Here is a 22,605-nt window from a genome sequence, read left to right as displayed (position 1 = left end):
TGCCTAGAAGCCCAAGGGAGAACTCTTCTAGCCTAACATTCTGAAGCAAAAAATAACTTTGTTCTACAAAGAGTAATTATTAGTAGTCAGAATAATGTTCCCACATCATTTTTTTTTTTTCAGTAGAACATTCTGAACATTGTGAATATACAATTATTTTTCACAAGCAGAAATCTCCTTTTAGTGTAAGCCTCAAAGAATGCACTGGAAATAAACCCAAATAAAAACTGCCAAATTGTTCTGAAGCTTATTATAGCACAGTAAAATTTTCAGTTCATTAATCTTACTATAGCACATTCTGGCTTATTGACTTCACAGCCCAACACATCAGGCTGTAATGAGTTTGCCATTAAATAGATTCTCAACAAATTCCTCATTAGGTTTTCTAAATTATGCTTAACAGAACATGTACATACACAGGCTATAAAGTCCATGCAGCCCAACATTCTGTCACCACTTCTCAAAAATAACTGCACTCTGTTCAGCTACGAGGTATTAATGATTTATAACGTGGCTGAGCAATTTCTAGCTGATTATCTTTTATAAATCAAAGTGCTGGCTCCTGTTTCATGTCTTCAATGTGAACAAGCACCAAATGATTTTCAAGAGCTATCCACAATGCAAGGCCTCTTCACTGACAAGCAGCATGAGGCATTTCAGAGCCTGCTATAGTGTTTTCCCTGCATAGATTTACTTTTATACTGGTCATATGAAAGTAATCTATTATATTATTGCCTATTCAGAGTCAAAAGACCTTTATGCAACTCTTCAAAACAAGATTAAACTATTCTAAAATCATTGCTATTTTGTAATCAACAATCTACTACTTTACTACTCAGATTTTAGCTTTAAGGAATAAGCCAGAACAGCACAAATACAGACCAGACTTCTGTCTTGTGCTTTTTAGTAAGGCAGACAGCTTTGTTTACAACAAGGAGATTTCTGTCTTTAAATAAAAGGAGTTACTAAACATAAAAGGCAAACATGTTCCAGTTCATCCATTTTACACATAACAGGTAAATATGCACAAAATACATTTATTGATATATTCAATTAGTGTACTCTACCATTAATAGAAGACTGCATCCGGGATGACACATTGCAGCAACGGATCAGTTGTGACACAACAGTGTATAGTTTCCCCAGTTCAGCATACTGGTATTTAATTGGAGGACCTGGACCCTCATCCAGAGCCACAAGCATGAACGTTGCAGGAACATTTAGTTTCAGAAGTTGTGTCTTCTCTGCTACACCTTTATGGGGGGAAGGGGTAAAGATGCATTTTGTTTCTGGTACTTCCAACACTTTCTTTTTTTTTTTAAAGAAAAGAAAAAGAACTACTCTTTACATGATTCAGAACTTTTCACTTGCTGGGTTTTATTATAACCATCCCTTATGTTTCCTGAGGAAAAAAGACGGTCCAGTCAGTAAAGATGCACGAGACAATAATGTTCAGCTGAAAAATCACACTGAAGGGCAGTTGAAAATGACTACAATTTCTTAACAGTACTCATTAACACTTAAGTAACTATCATCTGTGTTAACAGCAAGGCATCAAACAAGTCTTAGACAAATTCATCTTTTTATGGTGAGGGCCATGATAGGATGAATACTTCCAACAGTATGCATGTCCTAGATACACACTACAAATTTAAGACACTTCAAAATGTGTCATAGCAAACAGTTAAGTGTGAAAAAGTGGCAAACTCAATTTAAGAAAACAAACAAAAAGTGGTCAAAACCAAACAAACCAAGAAAAACCTTCAAACCACACCCCAACCAGAAGTCCCCAAACATACAGCTAGTTTAACTGCAAGAATACTTTGTCCATACTACACAAATGCTTACCAGTAAATTCATGCTCCTTCTGATCTCGTATTCTGTCTCTCAGTTTGGTTAGAAGTCAGAATTTTTTGTATGCATTTTATTTCGAAATACAACTGGACCTTACCTATCATCTCTCTGACAAGAAGGAATCCAGGCAGCACCTTATTAATTTATGGCATTTTTAAAAGCCATGTAGATAGTTCTGTAGTTACATCCTCTGTAGAGCTGATCTCTCACTTGCTTTGATGTGAAGAATGTATTACTTGATTTCTCAAGTGTCAGACAATTTAATCTTTCCCCTAAAACTTTGGGTGCTGCAGAGAGTAGCTATTGTGGCTTCTCAACACTAAACATCCATACAGCAACCTTCAGTTAACAGCAGTAAAACAACCACAGCTGCTTAATATTTTTGTGTTTATCTTTGCAGGGTAGACTGTGATAATGACCAGACCCATAAATAAAATTGTTATGCTTTTCTGTCTGGCTTCTGAGGGCTTTCCTAGTCAGAAGCTTCAACTGCACTATGATAAGCTAGCAAGGAAGAAAGTAAGTTAGTTACAGGAGAACTGAATTTCTCTTTTCAATAATGACACGAAGTCTGCTCTGAGAGTCAGAGTGCAGACAATCCCGCCTGACAAGAGAATCCTTTGGTAGACAAAAGTGACACGCATTATAGATGAAATTAAGGTAACACAATTGCCTAAATTAATTGCACAGATAGCAAATTAAATTCCATTAAAATTGTTTACCTGTATGAAAGAGCTTCTAGAACTTTGTGTGTGTCAATTCTATGTGGAAACATCAAAATAACTCCATTTGGACTGATATATTTGTCTAGCAATTTAGCCACCAAGTCATCTATCAGGAACTCACATTTTAATCTGCTTGCATGAGCAGATAACCAGCAATGGTCAAGCTGCTCACTACTGTAGGTGTTCTGTAAAACTTCCAAGGGCACTTGATCTCTCAGCCTCATACCACTTTACATAAAACAATGAAAATACCTTGTGTTGGAGTGAGGAGAGTGACAAACTATCACTATGGCACAGTGTTCTATCTTGTTTAGAACCTGCTGTAGAGAGATGCCTTGTCACTTAGGCTACCACAGATGAAAGAGAAATGCTACAAGACCCTAATAACTTGGGAAAGCAAGAATGAAGAGCTCTGTGACAATTCATTAGATGTGAAACTCTGACTATCCTCAACTTCAGAGTGCCAAAGTAATCCTTTATTCATTTGACTTGCATTTTATTACTTTTAATTGCTCTTCCTCAGGGCAAATATATGAAGTAGCAACAGATTAACCCACCTGAGAAACAGTTCATTCAATCAATCACCAATTGACTTTCATCATGCTGGTAATGCTAACAGAAAGCATGATTACAGCTGTTCATTTGAATGCCAATAGGACTGATAGCAGCTTATCATTTTTCTTGAAATAGTTACCACTAGTAGTATTATATTCTATTCCTAGCATACAGCCTAGTGACTCTATATGCACAGAGCCTACATAATCCAGAACTTAATACAAGTTTTTGTATACTTCTAAATCTATACCTATTTTTATTTTCATAATGCTAGACACAATTAAGATCCTGAAGAAAAATGGGTGATGCTAGAAATGCCACAGTCAGTATTTCATGCCCATCACAAAACCGATAACCACCTCATCTCAGATGCTAAAAATACATATTCCTTTGTGGTCAAACTCCCTCATTCCATTTTTCATCAGCAAATTCAGAAAATCACTTGTCTCAAGCACGGGGAAGCTTTATTTAGGCCTTGCAGAAACCTTGTTTTTTCTTGCCCATTTACCTTGAAGGAAAAACACCATCTGATAAATTTACAGTGGAATTTCCTGATGCATTCTTTTACCTCTTATGATGTCTATGGTGAAAGCATTCTGGCAAGAAGTGATGTCTAAAAACAGACAGATTGATCTATTTCCTGTCTGCCACAGAGTCTTTAAAGGGAAGACAGATACAGAATCAGTGTTTTGCATTCGTATCTGTGAACTTGAAAGGTGAACTAAAGAAATTAATACTGAAAGGGCACAACTGGAACATACAAAGCATGATCATCTACACTGGTGTTTCCACAAGGGAGAGTCATGCCTCTCTTCTCTCTTTTGAACTTTTATCTTCCTCTACTTCTTCAGGCTCAAATCAGCTGACAGACCCACATGCTCCGTGGGTCTCATGACTTCTCTGCAAATGAGCCATGCACAAAGCATTACCTCTCTTGCCATTTTTTCACCCTCACACCCTCTCAAGACAGACAAGTCATGTATAATCTTCCAAGGATGGCAGAAAAACTAAAGCCCCAAACTCCAAACTGGAGGAAGACAGATGCTCTAGAGAACATTCGTACGCTGTCTAACATTTGTGTGTTGCCACAGCAACCCCATGCAGTGCTACAGGCTGGGGTCAGAGTGGCTGGAGAGCAGCCAGGCAGAAAGGGAGCTGGGGTGCTGGTCGACGCTAGGCTGAACATGAGCCTGCAGTGTGCCCAGGCAGCCAAGAGGGCCAATGGCATCCTGGCCTGCATCAGGAACAGTGTGGCCAGCAGGAGCAGGGAGGTCATTCTGCCCCTGTACACTGCACTGGTTAGGCCACACCTCGAGTACTGTGTCCGGTTCTGGGCCTCTCAGTTTAGGAAGGAGGTTGAGTTGCTGGAACATGTCCAGAGAAGGGCAACAAAGTTGGTGAGGGGTTTGGAACATAAGCCCTGTGAGGAGAGGCTGAGGGAGCTGGGGTTGCTTAGCGTGGAGAAGAGGAGGCTCAGGGGAGACTTTGTTGCTGTCTACAACTCCCTGAAGGGAGGTTGTAGACAGGCAGGGGCAGGTCTGTTCTCCCAGGCAACCAGCACCAGAACAAGAGGACACAGCCTCAAGCTGCACCAGGGGAGGTTTAGACTGGATGTTAGGAAGAAGTTCTATACAGAGAGAGTGATTGCCCATTGGAATGGGCTGCCCAGGGAGATGGTGGAATTGCCATCATTGTAGGTGTTCAGGAGGAGACTTGATGGGATGCTCGGTTGAATGGGTTAGTTGATTAGGTGGTGTTGGATGATAGGTTGGATGCGATGATCTTGAAGGTCTCTTCCAACCTGGTTTATTCTATTCTATTCTAATGACAACAATCCACCTGAGGCTGAAAAACTGGGTTTTCCTGCTGATACCTGTGTAACTGGATCATTAATAAAACAGTTTAATTCAGTGTCATAAGCATAAAGATGTGTAATTTGCTTACCTAGATTGGCATACATCACAAACAGATTGAAATACTGCTGCAAATGGCGCCCATGTTCAGATACTTCCCTTCTTAGAAGATTTAGTACCGCTCTCAGTAAGTGATCACTTAAACTTAAGTTATCATAAGTCTATTAAAATAAAAGAAACCAATAATTAGTGGTTCAATCTGAGATTCATACAAGCTCCAAAATACTAGCACTGGTTGGTCTTCTGCACCTCACAAAAAAGAAGATAGAGAATAAGACTCTCATCACTAAAGACCATGTAAGTTGAAGAAATCATGCTCTTAGAGAAGCTTTCAGTTGAACTTTTTCACCAATAGCAGCTAAGCTTAAACACTCAGAAAAGCACCTGCAGTTCCACTGAACTTTATAGACTCAGAAAACCACATCACCTCTACAGGTGCATTTCAAACATCTCAAGAAACAAAACACTGTCAAACCGTGTGTGGCCTGAACTTAACATGAATTATTTTCCTGGATACGGTAGTGAAAACATTCCAAGAAAGTAAAGTGGGACAGTACGAATACAAAATGTCATGCTGTAGGCATTGAAACCATGACAAAGCAAAGCTTCTAGAAGGTTTATCTTTTATCATGGTATGATACTTATCATAGTATCAGTCAGGGTTGGAAGGGACCACAAGGATCATCTAGTTCCAACCCCCCTGCCATGGGCAGGGACACCCCACACTAGATCAGGCTGGCCAGAGCCTCATCCAGCCTGGTCTTAGAACATTTTAATACAGTCCAAGCAACAATACTGTATGACAATTATTACATTAAGACTTTGTCTTGTTTTGGTTTTGTTTCTTTTGTCAGTTCCAGGTGTATAAAATTAGGCAATTCACTGCCTACTCCTATTCAAAGCTAAAATTTTTGGCAATTTCAGTGTTGCAAGATACAGAGGAGAAAAACCTGGGGAACTAAACTCCTGCACGTTTTGCTGGGTTTTGTTTGGATTTTTTTTGTTTCTTTGTTCTTGGCTGATTGTTCTTTTTTTAAATTCTAAATTAAAAACAAGGATTCATTCCTCCTCCTCCCCCCCCGCCCCTTAATTTGCTATAACCCAGGACTGACTTTGCTGATTTCACACCTGCAACTCAACTCAAAGCTCTCACTACTTAGCCTTCACAGAGGTTTACAAGCAAGGGAAAAATGGGATGCCAGTGACAGCAGCTCTCACACAAACTGGCTGAATTACATCATGTTATGTAGTGCAAAATGGGACTGTTCAGCTTTCTTGTCAATACTGATGCATCTGCTCCAGAATTTACTTTACATCAAATGCTCATAATGAAGAAATAAGACTAAATTTCAGAACCTTTCCATTAGTATCAAACTTATTTAGTATTTACCTGACTGGAAGGTCCAGGAGAGGCAAAAGGTGAAGGACAGGGTCCATCTTGCAATGAAAAATGTGCAATAAATACTATAAGTTTTGCAAATGCACCTCTCACTTCTGCACTAGGGCATTCCAAAAGGTACTCAGAGAAGCGGTTTGAAACATTAAAAAGGACGTTTTGTGCAAACCAAAAGCGTACATTCTTGCTGTGACGAAGGAGGATGCATAATGCATCATACCTGAAACAGAAGATGACACAGCTGAGAGTATGCCCAAACACAGACATGAATGAATTTTAGCAGATACACTCCTTGAAGAAAGTTTAAGTTAAAGGCAATGCCCAAATATTTAGCTCACAAAATGCCTACAATCAGAGAAATTGTAGTCCCTACAGTGAGGCTCTGTTACTAGTAAGGCACATATTTAAAAGTTACTTTTGATTAGAAATCTTAGCACTCAACTGTGACATTTTCTACTATTACCCACAAGAAATATGGGATGATTATATCCCCTAAATCTGCTCAAAGCAGGTCCTAAATTGGCAGCCATAATGGCTGGGAGAGAGGTGGGGGAACTGGGGAAGAAGATGAGCAGCAGAAAATATGAGGTGGATTTTGTGAGCCATGTATGGGACATAACTAAATATGTAACCTATCAGAAATGTATATTCTCAGTTACACATGTACATAAAAACCCCTCAGAGTAAAATTATCTGTTGCAGAGAGGGTCTTGGGTGACTTAAGCCTCTTTTCTTGAAACAGTATTTGAGCCCTGCTTAAAACAAGAGGAGTAACTTAGTTACTCTAAAAGCTGGTATTGGAAAAAATCTTCATGGGTTTTCCATGTGTTAGACAACTGCTTACTAGTAGCTCATAAACTCCTGGTCCTCACAAATGTTAGATTTTTCTCCCTAGTTCTATTCACACTCCTCTTCCCAACGCAGAATAATCTACCTTAAGAGCTAAAAAGCTGTGATGCTATGAGTATCACAGTATAACTTAGGTTGGAAAGGACCTCGAGGATCATCGAGTCCAACCTATCAACACAGACCCCATGACTAGACCACGGCACCAAGTGCCACGTCCAATCTCCTCCTGAACACCTCCAGGGTCGATGACTCAACCACCTCCCTGGGCAACCCGTTCCAATGATGAATGACTCTCTCGGTGAAGAACTTCCTCCTCACCTCAAGTCTAAACCTCCCCTGGCGCAGCTTGAGACTGTGTCCCCTTGTTCTGGTGCTGGTTGCCTGGGAGAAGAGACCAACCCCTTCCCGACCACAACCACCCCTCAGGTAGTTGTAGAGGGCAATGAGGTCACCCCTGAGCCTCCTCTTCTCCAGGCTAAACAATCCCAGCTCCCTCAGCCTCTCCTCATACGGCTTGTGTTCAAGGCCTCTCCCCAGCCTTGTTGCCCTTCTCTGGACACATTCAAGTGTCTCAATGTCCTTCTTAAACTGAGGGGCCCAGAACTGGACACAGTACTCAAGGTGTGGCCTAACCAAAGCAGAGTACAGGGGCACAATGACTACCCTGCTCCTGCTGGCCACACTATTCCTAATGCAGGCCAGGATGCTATTGGCCCTCTTGGCCACCCGGGCAGTAAGATTGCACTGGGAGTGCAATCTTACCTGGGAGTAAGATTGCACTGTTGGTTATACTACAGATTTGAATAACAGGCCCCATAGCCATGTACATAAAGCACTCTCTTAGGAGAGAGCCTGAAGACTAGCTATGTATTTCAGAAACAGAATACACATTAACTGCAAAAACAGGCTGAAAAAAGGGATTTCTTTAAAAATACTCAAACCATGAACAAGCCATTCTGGGAACTTGTCAGAATACATAACCTGTTAGTTTTGCCCTAGCTATAGATTCTACTCCTTTATCCTTTTTTAAAATAAGACAGAGACATTGAAGCTCTACTTGAAAATTAATTTTGAAGATGTTCAGCTCAGCAGCTTATTTCAAAGCTATCCCCACCCCACCCCCAGTATTTTCTGTTCAAAATTTCCCTCCTTTTCATGTGCACCTTGATCATGTATTCAGAGGAGAGGGGGAAAATGGGACTGGCCACTAACATCTTTTATTGTAATATGTATCTGAGTGGGATCTTTTAACAAACACCAAACTTCCAAAACTGTTAAAAGACAAGATACCAATCACTAGCAGGGCCACGGACTATTTTCTTTGTATGAAATCCTGTGGTGAAGAGAAATCTAGCAGCAAGCTGAATACTAATCATCGTTATTTCTTCTGCATCAGGCAACAGATGATCTTGTCCTAAAGAAAAATCAAAATACTCACATGTAGACAAAGTCAAAGCAATTAACTTTGAGTAATTTACATTCCAGATTGCTATTTTCATCTTGATACTGTGTTCCAATTTACCAAGACACTTGATCAAACCAGCCTCTAGCTTCTGTAACATATCATTTGAAAATGCAAGCTTTAGACAGGTACCTGGAGGCTAAAATGTGTCAGTTTTAAACATTCCCTCACCTTTGAGAACTATCTTCAGCAGAACAGCACACAAACAGAAGTATTTTAACATGGCCTGTACATAAGCTGAATAATAGTTTAAAGTTTATAAAAGCATTTTTTGTTAAGTATTCTGGCACTTTATCACTTAGATGATAACAGGTGTTTAACTGCAGAGGTCCATAATGAGAGTATTCATACAACCATAAAAAGGCTTGAGTTGGAAGGAACCTCATAGGTCATCTAGTTCCAACACCCCTGCCACAAGCAGCAACACTTCTCACTTGACCAGGTTTCTCAAAGCCTCATCCAGCCTGGTGTTAAAACACTTCCAGGGATAAGGCATCCACAACTCCCCTAGGCAACCTGTTCCAGTGTCTCACCACCCTCACAGTAAAGAGCTTCTTCCTGATGTCTAATCTAAATCTACCTTGCTCTAGCTTAAAACCACTGCCCTTTGTCCTATCATTACATGCCCTTAGAATCAGTCCATCAACAGTTTTCCTGTTGGCCCCCTTAAGGCACTGGAAGGCCACTCTCAAATCTCCCCAAAGCCTCCTCTTCTCCAGGCTGAATCCCCTCAGCATGTCCTTACAGAAGATGCGCTCCAACCTTCCAACCATCTCCTCTGGACTCTCTCCAACAAGTCCGTTCAAAGGAGAACACACAAAACCTTCACCGGCTATACAAATACTTCACAACACAAATCAAAACTCTTCTTGCAAGAAATTAATCCACAATTATTGCATTAATGTACTAACCTGGAGGAGGATTTAAGTAGACACTATTACAAGTAAGCAATTTCTTTATGAACTGGAAATATTCTAGGCTGTACTGCATACGATTATGCATGAACTGCACGTTCTGCTTCCGTACGCTCCGTTCGATGGCTGATGGCATTTTAATCTGATGGGGTTTAGTGGTGATAGCAAGTTCTGAAATGTATTTTATTAGTTCATTGTCTTTGTCTATCGTGTCCATACGCTCGTAAAAAAGAATGTAAGCGTTCCACCACCTCTTCTGGCGTCTGTAGGACATACGCTTCATCATGTGATCAAACACCTCTCCCATGTACTCTCCACCAAAACATTGGTTCTTCATCTCTTCGTCATCGTCCATTTTACACTCGGTCACATCACCATCATCGAATTTATACCATCGATTCTTCTCACCATCTCCCCCATTCCTCTGGATGATGTAAGAGTAATAATGTCCTCCGCTGGCCTGGCCGCTGTGCACGAGTACACCGACAAGCCTGTATTTTGTGCTCCCAGAGTGCTCGTTTTCAGACTGTTCATTTTGTATTATCTGGTTTTCAGGGTTTACATCATCTCCTTCCAATTTCGCTACACCTGCCACTGTGTAAGGCTCCATGTCCAGCTCTCGTGGAAACTCAAAATAATCATTGAATTTGATTGCACATTCCCTTTCCCAGTCATAATCAAATCGTTTCAACTGGATTGCAAGAACCGGAGGCAGCTTCTTAATCAACAAGCGTTTCACTGTATCAACCTACAAAAGGACATCAACAGTTACCAGCTCTTCAGTTTCCATTCATATACTCTCATCAACAACCAAATTCAGTAATTACAGGGTAATTTTTTTTCCCCTCAAGATGAACTAAGTATGGAGGTAACATCACAGTTACACACAAACTTACTATATAAGGCATTGTTACCTTTTTGTTGCATTTTTCACAATGATATGCATTTGCACCTTCCAATAAATCTCCCTTGACGTACTGCTCCAGAGAATCCAAAAGGTTTTGGTGATTTCTTATATCAACATTTAGAGTTGTGAAGGATTCCTCGCATTCATACCTACCAATGAACAGACAGATGTATGAGATAGGCAGAAACACTTTCAATTTCCACCTTTTATCCATGTCAAATCCTGGCAAAAGGAGTTCAGCGGTTGAAAAAGAACTGAATTCTTTTATTGCAGTCTTCCTACAATTACATTACAGTACCTGCACTAACTATAGCTATTTTATGAAGATCACAGAAATGACTTGTAGGTCTCTAGTCCACTGAAAACCCTCCATGGAAGTTAAATGTTTTAGCATATCTCGTTTGTAAAGCAGCTGAAGGAGCATCACAGACTCTTGGATAACTTAAGTGAGTAGACACAAAGCACAGACAACAAAGTAGAGTACTTTTCCCATTACTGACTTTTGCAGTCATGCATTAGACTGAAAAATATTGTATAGTATCTAAAGACAACAGTTCAAAACAACTTCCAATTAAAAAATTAAAAAACTAAAAGCTTTTAATTTTTCTAGCTGAAAAATCCTGAATAGCTGTGAATAGAATAAATAGAATAGAATAGACCAGACCAGGTTGGAAGAGACCTTCAAGATCATCGTGTCCAACCTATCATCCAACACCACCTAATCAACTAAACCATGCAACCAAGCACCCTATCAAGTCTCCTCCTGAACACCTCCAGTGATGGTGACTCCACCACCTCCCTGGGCAGCACATTCCAATGGGCAATCACTCTCTCTGTGTAGAACTTTCTCCTCACCTCCATCCTGAACCTCCCCTGGTGCAGCCTGAGACTGTGTCCTCTTGTTCTGGTGCTGGTTGCCTGGGAGAAGAGACCAACCTCTGCCTGTCTACAACCCCCCTTAAGGTAGTTGTAGAGAGCAATAAGGTCACCCCTGAGTCTCATTTTCTCCAGGCTAAGCAACCCCAGCTCCCTCAGTCTTTCCTCATATGGAGAAAATCACTTTGCATATTTATGACTTGCTTTTTCTTACTGTGTGCTGATACAACCTTCAAACACATTACTAGCAGCAATACTTGAGAGACAACCAGTTAAAATACCTTGGAAACAAATAGGTTTTTGTTTATTTTTCTTTAAAGATAAAGCAGTGATGAATAAATGAAAAAAAGTTGCATCTAATCTAACATAACCCTGCAGGGCTTGTTTCTCTGCTATGCAATCAAGCAAGATTTTATAACGCTGAATAAATTAGTACTTAGAAACACTTCAACCAAAACAGTACATTCATTAATTAAATAAGTTACAAATTTGGAAAGGCTGTTAAATCTGTCACACCCCAATCCAGTAGTTTAGGGGAGGATAAAATGGATGACAAACTAAACTACAACCAGGGTAACATTTTTATTAAGAAGTGTAACAATGCAAATCCAGTGGAGCTCCAAAAAGACAGGTAATACTTCAAGAGTGGATGGTAACTCCCATTGCCTCACATCTGTGTGTTCCATTTAATTACTCATTGCATATAAAATAACATCAGTGCTTTCATTGTATCTTCAAAATTTACTTCCAGCTACACATTCTAACCCATGAAACAGAACTTTTAAGTGGAAGACCTTAAAATTCACATGAGCTCAACTGAAGTTGAAAGTTTACCATAATAAAATCAGATTACATAATTTTCCCCCCTGTATTTTGATTGCCAACTGTAGAACAGTAAGTGGCCAGCATTCATAACAAAGAGAATTTGCAATGGTAAGGTGCAGAGAGATCTATATTGGGAATCATATGAGATCTGAAAGATATAGTGAACAGTTAAAAAGGCCAACTCTTTGGGACAAAAAATTTAACAATTGAAAAAGCCAACTGCTGCACAAGTCCATCATTATGGCCACTTTAAATCTTGCACACAGTTTTAATCATCCACTTCTCTAGACTTTTTCTTCCATATGCCTGGTGAAGTGCAACTGTAAATGCCTAATTCTACTCCTTCACTAAGTATTTGACATTGATGAACATCAACAAGATAAGGAGCTACAGACTTAAGTCTGATGTGGTATGGGTGTTTGTTTGGTAACACACCCTCCATGCTGAAATTCATCATTCATATTTTACATTAATTAAAAATATGGCACAAATCTTAAAAGAAAAGCATTCTACACCATCCTCCTTAATTACAGCTTAAACAGTGAGTATCAACTGAATTTCACCCATTGGAGTTTAAGATTCACACTGGGGTCAGCTCTATCCACACACTACACAACACAGAATCGGTTCTTGGCCATGCCATAAATCTTGAACATTGCATTTAGTCCTTCAATTGTTTCCACTTTTAACAAGGTAAAGCTTTTGCTGTATCTTTTCCTCCCCTGATCAATATGAAATGTTTCACATACAATCTGCTGTGTAGAAGCAATATGAAGTATTTCAAGGCACCTGAAGACACACTAATGTTAAAGCTGCAGAAAAAAAACCCTAAGATATCAAAACCTACAAGCTTTCAAAAAAAAAAAATCCAAAAGAGGGGAAACAAATCAAAACCAAAAGCAAAACCCAAAAAACCACCACCAAAGCAAAGCAAACAAACACACATCATCACCACCACCACCACACCCCTCCAACTTTGACTCTTCAGTCACTTTTATAAGGATACAAAAACACAAGTTGCTTTTCTGTAAGAGGGAGGAATCTTAGACACATACCGATGTGGGCATCCTTGACAAATCTTCTGATCAGCAAAGGACCCTCCTAAAACTTTACTCAGCATTGCTGGATGGCCCAAAGCTTTTAAAGCTTCATCTAAACTGTCCACCAAGGAATTAAAAAATTCTAAAGCATCATGTTGTTCACGCAGATTTACAGGTTCACCCCAAAGTCTGAAAGCAAAAGCACATTCTTGTCAGACATATTTGGCAATTTATTTTCTAGGAAAAAAAGAAAGAGTATTCAAGCTATTAGTTGCTCTTTCTTATTGAGCAAAACTATGTATTGTTTGATGTACTTTACCACCTGATATCAGTTTATATCAGTTTTTTTTTCTCCTGTATTTTGATTGCTAACTGAAGAACAACAGTAAAGGGCCAATATTCACAATAAAGAGAATTTGCCATGGTAAGGTGTAGAGAGATCTACATTGTGAATCACATGAGATCTGAAAGATGTAGTGAACAATAAAAAGGCCAACTGTTAGTGACACAAAATATAACACAATAATAAAAAACATGTCCCTGACACTTAGTGGTAAATAAAACCAAGCTTTTGTGTGTAACTTCACACAATTCAAAGTCTCAATATCAATGTTAAGAACTGCCAGAATTCAAAACAATCATATTGCAGTAAACTATAGTAGTCTGTTAACACACCACAGAATAGTGAAAAGGTAAGACAAAAAGAAATGCTGATTTGCACCTAACATCTTTTCTACTATGATCAGTTTTGTTGCATTTCAGTGGTCCAGTGAACAGACATTAATACTAAATTTTCTATTTACCTAAATTGTTTCCAAAACCCTCTTGGTACATAGTACTGTAGCCTGGAAGCTGCTAGATGGCCAAAAATTACTTGGAGGTGCCTCAGAACTCCAATATTGTACTCTTTTCTATCTTCTGTTTTACTCAGTACTGGTTTGTCTTCATATTGATGTGGGTAGCCAAACACATCATCCCGTGGGTCAACGTTGCTCTGAAAGGCAGAAGAAAATGTGTGCATTAACTTTGATAATTAGCTGTCTCAGCTAGTTATATCCTTTGTTTAATTCAGTAATTTTAATCTGAAGAAATAATTGTCTTTGTATGCACTAAGGTAGTTGTGGTAGCAAAATGGTGTATGGTGCACTTTCAAGTACCAATTCATGAAAAGCAAGTCTGCAAACCCTGATGCTTACATCTTTTGAACTGCTTTCTCTGGCAGCAAGCCCATTCAAGCAAGAAACGTGATGCTATTTTCTCCACTGCTAGCAGTGGAAAGCAGAAGGGTTAGCAACTTCCATTTGGTATAACATTCCCATAAAACAGAATTCTGTTTTAAAAATAAACCAGTTCCACGTAATTAAATTTACCTCATTGTCCTGCTTTTCATCCCCAGACATGTCATCATCTACATCACTGCCTGTGCCTTCGATTGCAAGAATCCCATTCCTGATGGCAGGAATCATGTACAGCTGCTGAATGACAGAATTCATGTAACAAGTGGCACCAGCATTTTTCAGTCCTACAAATCCCTTTGGTGGCCGAGGCCCAACAGGTGGTAGATATTCCCATTCTGTAAGCGCTTCACAAGCTGAAAGAGAACAGGAAGATATTTTGTTATAAAAGATCTAGAGCATCGATGCAGCACAAAAGGGAGTTGCATAAAATTAGCATTCAGCCTGCATCACACTGTGACTTAATAATTTAACTGCTAGGATTAACAGAACTTCTAGGAAGAGTAGTTCTATCTGCAATCTTCACATTAAACCATTTTTCCTAAGACATAACTAAAAAGGTGGCCAGACAAAAAAAATCAGTCTATTAATGTATGAAACAGAAACCTTCCCTCAGTAGCAGCAAGTTCTTTACCTGAAGAATTCAGATGAATGACTCTAGAATACTAATATAGCCTTTCACAAATTTATGATTCTTTCAAAACTACAATATTTCACTGACTCCTCACTTGCTAGGATGGGCAAGTTTCAGATAGTTGTTTTTTTTTTGCTCCTGAGCTTTCTCCCTCAGACCTCTCATCTCTTCAGAGTACATTTACACTCACGTTTCCTGTGCTAACCTGTTGCTCTGTGATTTTAACACAAAGATTCTGATGTAAGAGAAACAGCAAGCATGCATGTTCTCAAGCAAGCTTCACTCGGTATACGAAACACACAGCATGCGCAGCTCATACGTGTTCTCTCTTCTGTCTGACATAGGATGGAGATCTGGTGTTCCATGGTGCTTATCAAGTACTTCAGTGGAATGCAATGCCAGAAAAATCTTTCTCATGGTGAGGTGATAAGAAATACACTATTTCCCAGTAGAAAAGGATGAATAAAAAGCATAAGATGGGCTGAATCAAGAGGAGTGTGGCCAGCAGGCCAAGAGAGGTGATTCTTACCCTTTACACTGCTCTTGAGAGACCCCACCTCAAATACTGCTTCCAGTTCTGGTGTCCCCATCATAAGAAGGGCACAGAGCTGTTGGAGGAGGGCCACAAAGATGATCCAAGGGCTGGAACACCTCTGCTATGAGAACAGGCTGAGGGAGCAGGGATTGTTCAGCCCACAGAAGATTCTGGGGGGACCTCAGAACTACCTTCCAATACATGAAGGAATCTTACAAGAAGGCTGGAGAGAGACTTTTTAAAAGGGTGTCTAGGGGGAATTACTTTAAGCTGAGGGAAAGTAGGTTTAGACTGGATCTTAGAAAGAAGTTCTTCAGGGTGGTGGGACTCTGAAATAGCTAGCCCAGGGAGGTTCTGGATGCTGTTCAAGCCCTGGATGTGGCCTTGAGCAGCTGAGACTAGTTGTGAGGCATTCCTGTCTATGGCAAAGAGGTTGGAGTAGACAATGTCTAAGGTCCCTTCCAACCTAAGCCATTCTATGATCCATTTGTTCACGTGAGTTGGAACTGAACAGGAAGAGATTAATAAAAACTCCAATCACTCACTGATACCACCAGTTAGGCAAATAGCACTGCCATTATCAGAGGTAGTGCTGTGAAATAGTACCCCACTAGAAACAGGATCCCACTATGCGATACTATTTCTAGATGCTTAGTTCTACTACACTCTGCAATTTTAAACGTTGTTAAATCATACAATGGTTTGGGCTGGAAGGGACCTTTAAAGATATCTAACCCAAACCCCTGTCATAGGCAGGGATGTCTTTCATCCAGACCCTGAACATTTCCAATAATGAGGCATCCACAACTTCTCTGGGGTAACCTGTTCCAGTGCCTCACCACTCTCATCATGAAGAGTTTCTTCCTTATGTCCAATATAAATCTACCCTCTTTCAGTTTAAAATCATTTCCCCTTGTCCTGTCACTACAGGCTCCAGTGAAATGTTTCTCCATCTTTCTTACAAGCCCTGTGTAAGTACTGGAAGTCTTTCCAGAGACCTTTTTTCCAGGCTGAACAAGCCCAACTCTCCTTGCCTTAGAGTCACAGAAGTGGTTCATGACTGTCAAGTCCAACTGTCAACCTAACACTGCAATCCATTAAGCCACATTGCAAAGCATCATGTCTACACTTCTTTTGAACACCTTCAGGGAAGGTGACTACACCACCTCCCTCAGTAATCTATTCCAATGCCTGACAACTATTTCAGTAAAGAAATTGTTCCTAATATCCAATTTAATCCTCCTCTGGCACAATCTGAGGTCATTTCCTCTTGTTCTATCACTTGATACTAGGGAGAAGTGATTGACTGCCTTGCCTCACTACAACCTCCTTTCAGGTAGCTGCAGAGAGCAATGACATCTCCACTCATATGCCTCTTCCCCGGACTAAACAATCCCGGTTCCCTCAGCTGCTCCTAAAGACTTGCTCTCCAAGCCCTTCACCAGCTTCACTGCCCTTCTCTGGACATGCTGCAGCACCTCAATGTCCTTCTTATAGTAAGTGGCCCAAAACCAAAGATTGTATTTAAGGTTTGGCCTCACCAGTGGTGGTTACAGGAGCACCATCATTTCCCTAGTCCTGCTGGCCACACTATTCCTGATAGAGGCCAGGATGCTGTTGGCTTCCTTGGCCACTTGAGCACATTACTGGCTCATGTCCAGCAGACTGTAAACCAGCACCCCCAGGTCCTTTTCTCATACAACTGACCTCAGCCCATCAATCCAACCTGTCTAGATCCCTCTGCAGCCTTCCTACCTTTTAGCAGATGAACATTCCTACACAATGTGGTGTCACCTGCAAGCTTACTGAGGGTGCACTCAATCCCCTCATGCAGATCACTGAAAAAGATATCAAGCAGAACTGGCCCCAAAATTGAGTCCTGGGCAACACCACTTGTGACCAGCCACTAGCTGGATTTAACTCCATTCACCACCACTCTTTGTGCCTGGACATTAAGCCAGTTTTTAACTGAGCAAAGTGCTCATCCACCCAAGCCATGAGCAGCCAGTTTCTCCAGGAGAATGCTGTGGTAAAGTGTCAAAAGCTTTACTGAAGTCCAGGTAAATACACTAAGTGGGTCATCTTAGATCATAGATCAGGTTTGTCAAGCAGGACCTGCCCCTCATGAACTCATGCCAACTAGGACTGCACATGCAGTCACACCTCCCAGTTAGCAAGGACTGCAGGTAAATGATGGAAAGTAGCTTGGTGAACACTTCTGCCAGTTCTCCCAGCACCCTCAGGTATGTATGCCATCTGGCCCTGTAAACTTGCATGTTTAAGTGGTGAAGCAGGTCACTAACCATCTCCTCTTGGATCATCGCTTCATTTTGCTCCCTATCCCTATCTTCCAAATCAGGGGTATCCAGTAAACAACTGATTTAGCTACTAAAGACTGAGACAAAGGTGGTGTTGAGTACCCCAGCCTTTTCCTCATCATTTAGCACTATCTTACCCCCTGCACCTTAGCTGTCTCCCTGTTACTAGTGTATTTCTAGAAAGATTCTTCTTCCCCTGTAAGCTTGGGTTTGCTTGGTTTGGGATTCTTTTTGTTGTTATGTTTTGTTTCTTTGGTAGGTTTTGTTGTTATTGTTTTGGGGTTTTTTGTTTATTTGGTTGAGTTTTTTGCCCCCCATCCTTTTCCCTATTAACACTACAGCCAAAATGGCATAGCTACCCTATTCAGGGCTGCAGAAAATCTGCTCCTCTTTGCTCATTTTTAAGAAAGTCTTACATGCTTTTTATTGATAACAAAATCTATGTAAGTATGAGCCTTCTGCCATCCTTGTGGAGAATCAGCCCAAGTTTCACCTATTGGCTCCTGAAATACCAACATTTAAAGTTTCTGTACATACTGCAACTGCTATAATTTTTCTCCAGTGAGAAGGAGAAAGTCCTTCAAGTGCAGAGCTGTGCTGAGACAAGGCCCAAACTGAGAGAACAACCATCTGAGAAAGGACTATGACAGGCAGAGAATGAGTACCAAACTAAAAAGGGCAACAGAACAGTGGACCTGTGTCTGTGTGTAGACAATGACGACAAATTAGGTGATCAAGAGACTGGAACTAAAACTAAGTCAAAGATACCTGATGAGGTTCTGGAATTGGTTAGGCAGAGCCTGAAACAATGAGACAAAAGTAGAAGATACAGACAGAATGAGGTTCCTGGGAGCTGGAGTGGACAAGAAGGAGTAGCCACAGATTGGGGTAGGAAGGGTCAAGACCATGTAAGTGACTGGGGCTGGAACTTGGGATGCAACCATGTAATGCAAGTCAGTACATTTACTGCAAAAAGAAACACAAATAAAGGCTACACTGACAAACTGCTAGATTTTGGCAGCCTGATTTCACAGCATTAAAAGCAGCTGCAAACAAACCCCAAACTAAAAAACTCAGCGTCTAGTTCAGTTAGTAATACAAAAAAAAGCCACACATAGTATCTACATTAGAAAGTAGAAAATAGGTAACAAAAATAGTACATACTAGTGATTGCTGTACCTATGTAATACATTTCAGTCAAGGTGTCTACTATCTGTTTGAGATTTCGCACACATCCAACTGCTAGTGCAACTAGAAGCTCAAAGCCAGCATTAATAGTAGCCGGTGAACTACAGACTGGTATGGCCTGCTCAGCAGGCAATTCTCCATTTCTCATGTACTGTAGATAAACATTGGAAGCTGGAAAGATGAAATCATCTATCAACTCCTGAGGAGAAAAAAAAAGGGGGGGGGAAATGAAAAAAATAATCAAGTTACCATAGAAAGACACACAATTTTGTAACAAAGTTAAGAGTTATTACTTGAATTAATGTCTGATAACCAGGTGTCCTTGTCCTTAAAAAACCCAAGAGTTAAAATTAAGTCCAGTACCATAACAAGCTTTTAAATATGGAACAGAGCAACTCCATTCTAAAGTGGCTCCCTGCAAATCCACTCTCTCACTGCAAGTTAAAAATAAATCTGTATTATTCTTGGTGGAAATTTTCTCCTGTCTAACCTATCTACAAAGCTCTTTATCAATTAATGCTGAAACCACCCCCCGCCCGCCCTGAAGAGTCCTACTGTATAACATCAGAGGTATAAGAAAAAAGTGTCTGGTTAGAGATTCTCAGATATCATGCATTTATTCAAACCTATCATAAACTTTAACAGCAGTAATTAAAATATGTGGGAAAAAAGACAACACAGTGATACCAAAAGAGAGCAACCCTGTATCTAGCTTACTCTCCTCATGAGGACATGAGGCCACAGCAGCTCCAAACACAGTGGTTCCAAAGGATGAGAACATTAAGTACTCTTATGAATGAAACATGTATATTTTTAAATTGTTTTTATTGTTCAAAATACATTAAACTCCAATTGGAAGCCCTTCCCAAGCAGTTAAATTGGGAGATTTTAGGGTTACAAACCACAAGATGCAAAGGTTTTGGTTTTTTTTTTTAACCTATTTATAGTAAAAAAATCGTAATAGTGATTAGAAAAAACAAACAAACAAACAAAAACCACAAATCAAACCAACCAACCAAAAAAAAACCCCAATCCAACCCACAATGTCTTCCATTAGTCAAAAAACTTACTTTAATGAGATTAGCACCTCCTTTTTCACAACCAATATGGTATTTCTTCTCAGGTGCCTGGAATGCTAACAACTCTTTCGTGACTCCAAGGTGACCCTCTAAGATAGTTTCTTCAACACCTGTTTCCCCTGTTCTTTTTACTTCATCCTGCCATTTAAGAGACAATCAGGATACTCTGAACAACTCACATTTACCAAGCCTAAAACTGAACTTTACAAAGCAGCAAAAAGCAGACAATCAGATAGAAATTGATCCCAAAACTTACCCTAATCCTCTTAAGCCAGTCAATTTCATTATTGAGAAGAACTTCAGCATTTGGAACATTAATGCTACTGTTGTAAGCATAGTTAAGAAGATGCCTTAAGAGAGTGAAGTAGTCTCCAGAATGCTTAGCTCTCTCTCTTGCAGTACTCTAGGCAAACCAAAAACAAAGGATAAAGAATTCATATGTGCTTGTACTTATGCTGGTATTTCCCCCCAAACTGGCAGTAAATAATAAAGAAAAGAAGTGTCATTTCAAACCTTTTATAAGCTTACAATTGTGTTTAACTATCAATAAAATCACTGCTGGCTTATTTTAGTAGCAATTTCTATACTGGAACGGGGAACAAACGGTGAAGTGATCAAACATGCCATAAGAATGCAGAACTGAAAAGTCTTGGTAGGTCCAGTAAAAGAGCATATGAACTGCAGGTAGCTACCTAATTTGTTAATGATTTTTATTTGGAGATGTTGACTTGCTGGAGCGTGTCCAGAGAAGGGCAACAAAGTTGGGGAGGGGCTTGGAACACAAGCCCTATGAGGAGAGGCTGAGGGAGCTGGGGTTGCTTAGCCTGGAGAAGAGGAGGCTCAGGGGTGACCTTATTGCTGTCTACAACTACCTGAAGGGGGGTTGTAGACAGGAAGGGCTTGGTCTCTTCTCCCAGGCAGCCAGCATCAGAACAAGAGGACATAGTCTCAGGCTGTGCCAGGGGAGGTTCAGGCTGGAGGTCAGAAGGAAGTTTTACACAGAGAGAGTGATTGCCCATTGGAATGGGCTGCCTGAGGAGGTTGTGGAGTCACCATCACTGGAGGTGTTCAGGAGGAGACTTGACAGGGTGCTTGGTTGCATGGTTTAGTTGATTAGGTGGTGTCAGATGATAGGTTGGACGCGATGATCTTGGAGGTCTCTTCCAACCTGGTCTATTCTATTCTATCATAGCACACACACATTGAAGCTTATTGTTCATGCTCTTATCAAAAAGTGCAAAAAAGTCCCCTTTCTCCTCACCTAATTTGAATGGAAACCAACTGTGCCGCTTGCCTGAATGTCAAAATCTGTATTTTAGTGATTGTTAGTAGCTATTTGCCTTTTCTTGCATATATATTGTCTCATTACTTTCTACAGAAGCACACACTTGACTGAAGCCTTCACCTCTAAAAACTTACCCCTAGAACAGTAAACAGCAGGGTAATGAAGAAAAGGAGAGGTCTCTGTCCCATGCAGCACCTGGTAGCCATCAAAAAGAATTGCTCCTGTGCCATCTGACGAACAGTTCTGAAAAAGCATTTAATAGAAACATTAAATTCAATCTCCTTATCCAAACAGGACATTAAACCCCCTTCAAACAACCAAATTTGTGCTTATCTGCTTAAAGCCATTTTCTAAAACTGCATGTAATGGAAGAAATAGGAATACTTTCATTATTCACTACCCATCATCTTGTTTCTCCTTGCAGTGAAATGTTGGACACATGAATTGCTATTGCAAAACCTGTTCCACAATTTATTATTTCAAGGTGAAAGAAAAGGAGACTTATCAGCACCTGACTACTAAACCTTCCCAAAAGCCAGCAACTGTTGCATAACACAATTTTCAACACTGGTAAGTTTTTGGCTTTCTTCTTATCTATCACTAGCTATGCCTGAAAGACACAAGCATCCTTGTAAAAATCACTCTTATGTATCCCTACAAGCAGTCTGCTGAAGAACTATGCAGGGATCAAAATTTGTCATTAGTAAAAAATGAACGTTCAAGTGGCTAGAATTAAAGGAAATTTTCCACTTAAGAACTTAATCTAACCATTGTGTCTTATAAAAACCCAACTCTGCTTGGGTGGGGAGAGAATATAAATGAATGCTGTGCTTTATGGAAATATCAATGCATAAGAAAGTGAATTTTGCTGTGGCTGTTACTGGTTTGTGCCCATGAGATCACCGCGGAAAGCACACAAAAGAATCCTGCTTCCTTCAGAGGCCTTTCTGTGAAACTGCACTTCAAAGATGTGCAAGAATGACCACAAGGTCAAGATGCACCTAGATGAGCACCC

General features: G+C 40.2%; 1 protein-coding gene across 2 annotated transcripts in view; it reads right to left on the bottom strand.

Annotated features, from left to right (window-relative positions):
• Positions 1 to 22,605, bottom strand: part of USP9X (ubiquitin specific peptidase 9 X-linked) — a 104,721-nt gene that overhangs the window by 9,476 nt on the left and 72,640 nt on the right. Inside the window, exons 27-39 of one of the 2 annotated variants that reach the window (XM_068155095.1) lie at positions 21,725 to 21,833; positions 20,562 to 20,708; positions 20,297 to 20,443; positions 19,203 to 19,425; positions 14,687 to 14,907; positions 14,120 to 14,310; positions 13,332 to 13,505; positions 10,583 to 10,724; positions 9,666 to 10,416; positions 8,583 to 8,706; positions 6,438 to 6,663; positions 5,079 to 5,208; positions 1,068 to 1,253 (exon numbers count right to left, since the gene is read on the bottom strand). In XM_068155095.1, the coding sequence (XP_068011196.1) occupies positions 1,068 to 1,253; positions 5,079 to 5,208; positions 6,438 to 6,663; positions 8,583 to 8,706; positions 9,666 to 10,416; positions 10,583 to 10,724; positions 13,332 to 13,505; positions 14,120 to 14,310; positions 14,687 to 14,907; positions 19,203 to 19,425; positions 20,297 to 20,443; positions 20,562 to 20,708; positions 21,725 to 21,833 (2,771 nt within the window). The remainder of the gene's footprint in view (positions 1 to 1,067; positions 1,254 to 5,078; positions 5,209 to 6,437; positions 6,664 to 8,582; positions 8,707 to 9,665; positions 10,417 to 10,582; positions 10,725 to 13,331; positions 13,506 to 14,119; positions 14,311 to 14,686; positions 14,908 to 19,202; positions 19,426 to 20,296; positions 20,444 to 20,561; positions 20,709 to 21,724; positions 21,834 to 22,605) is intronic. The other variant, XM_068155096.1, reaches the window with a different exon arrangement.

This window comes from Melanerpes formicivorus, unplaced genomic scaffold (genome assembly GCF_026170545.1).
Source record: "Melanerpes formicivorus ecotype bairdi unplaced genomic scaffold, bMelFor1.0.p_v2 SCAF_30, whole genome shotgun sequence".
NCBI classification, from domain to species: Eukaryota; Metazoa; Chordata; class Aves; order Piciformes; family Picidae; genus Melanerpes; species Melanerpes formicivorus.
Note: the sequence above shows the minus strand (reverse complement) of the source record. Positions and strands in the feature narration are given on the sequence as shown.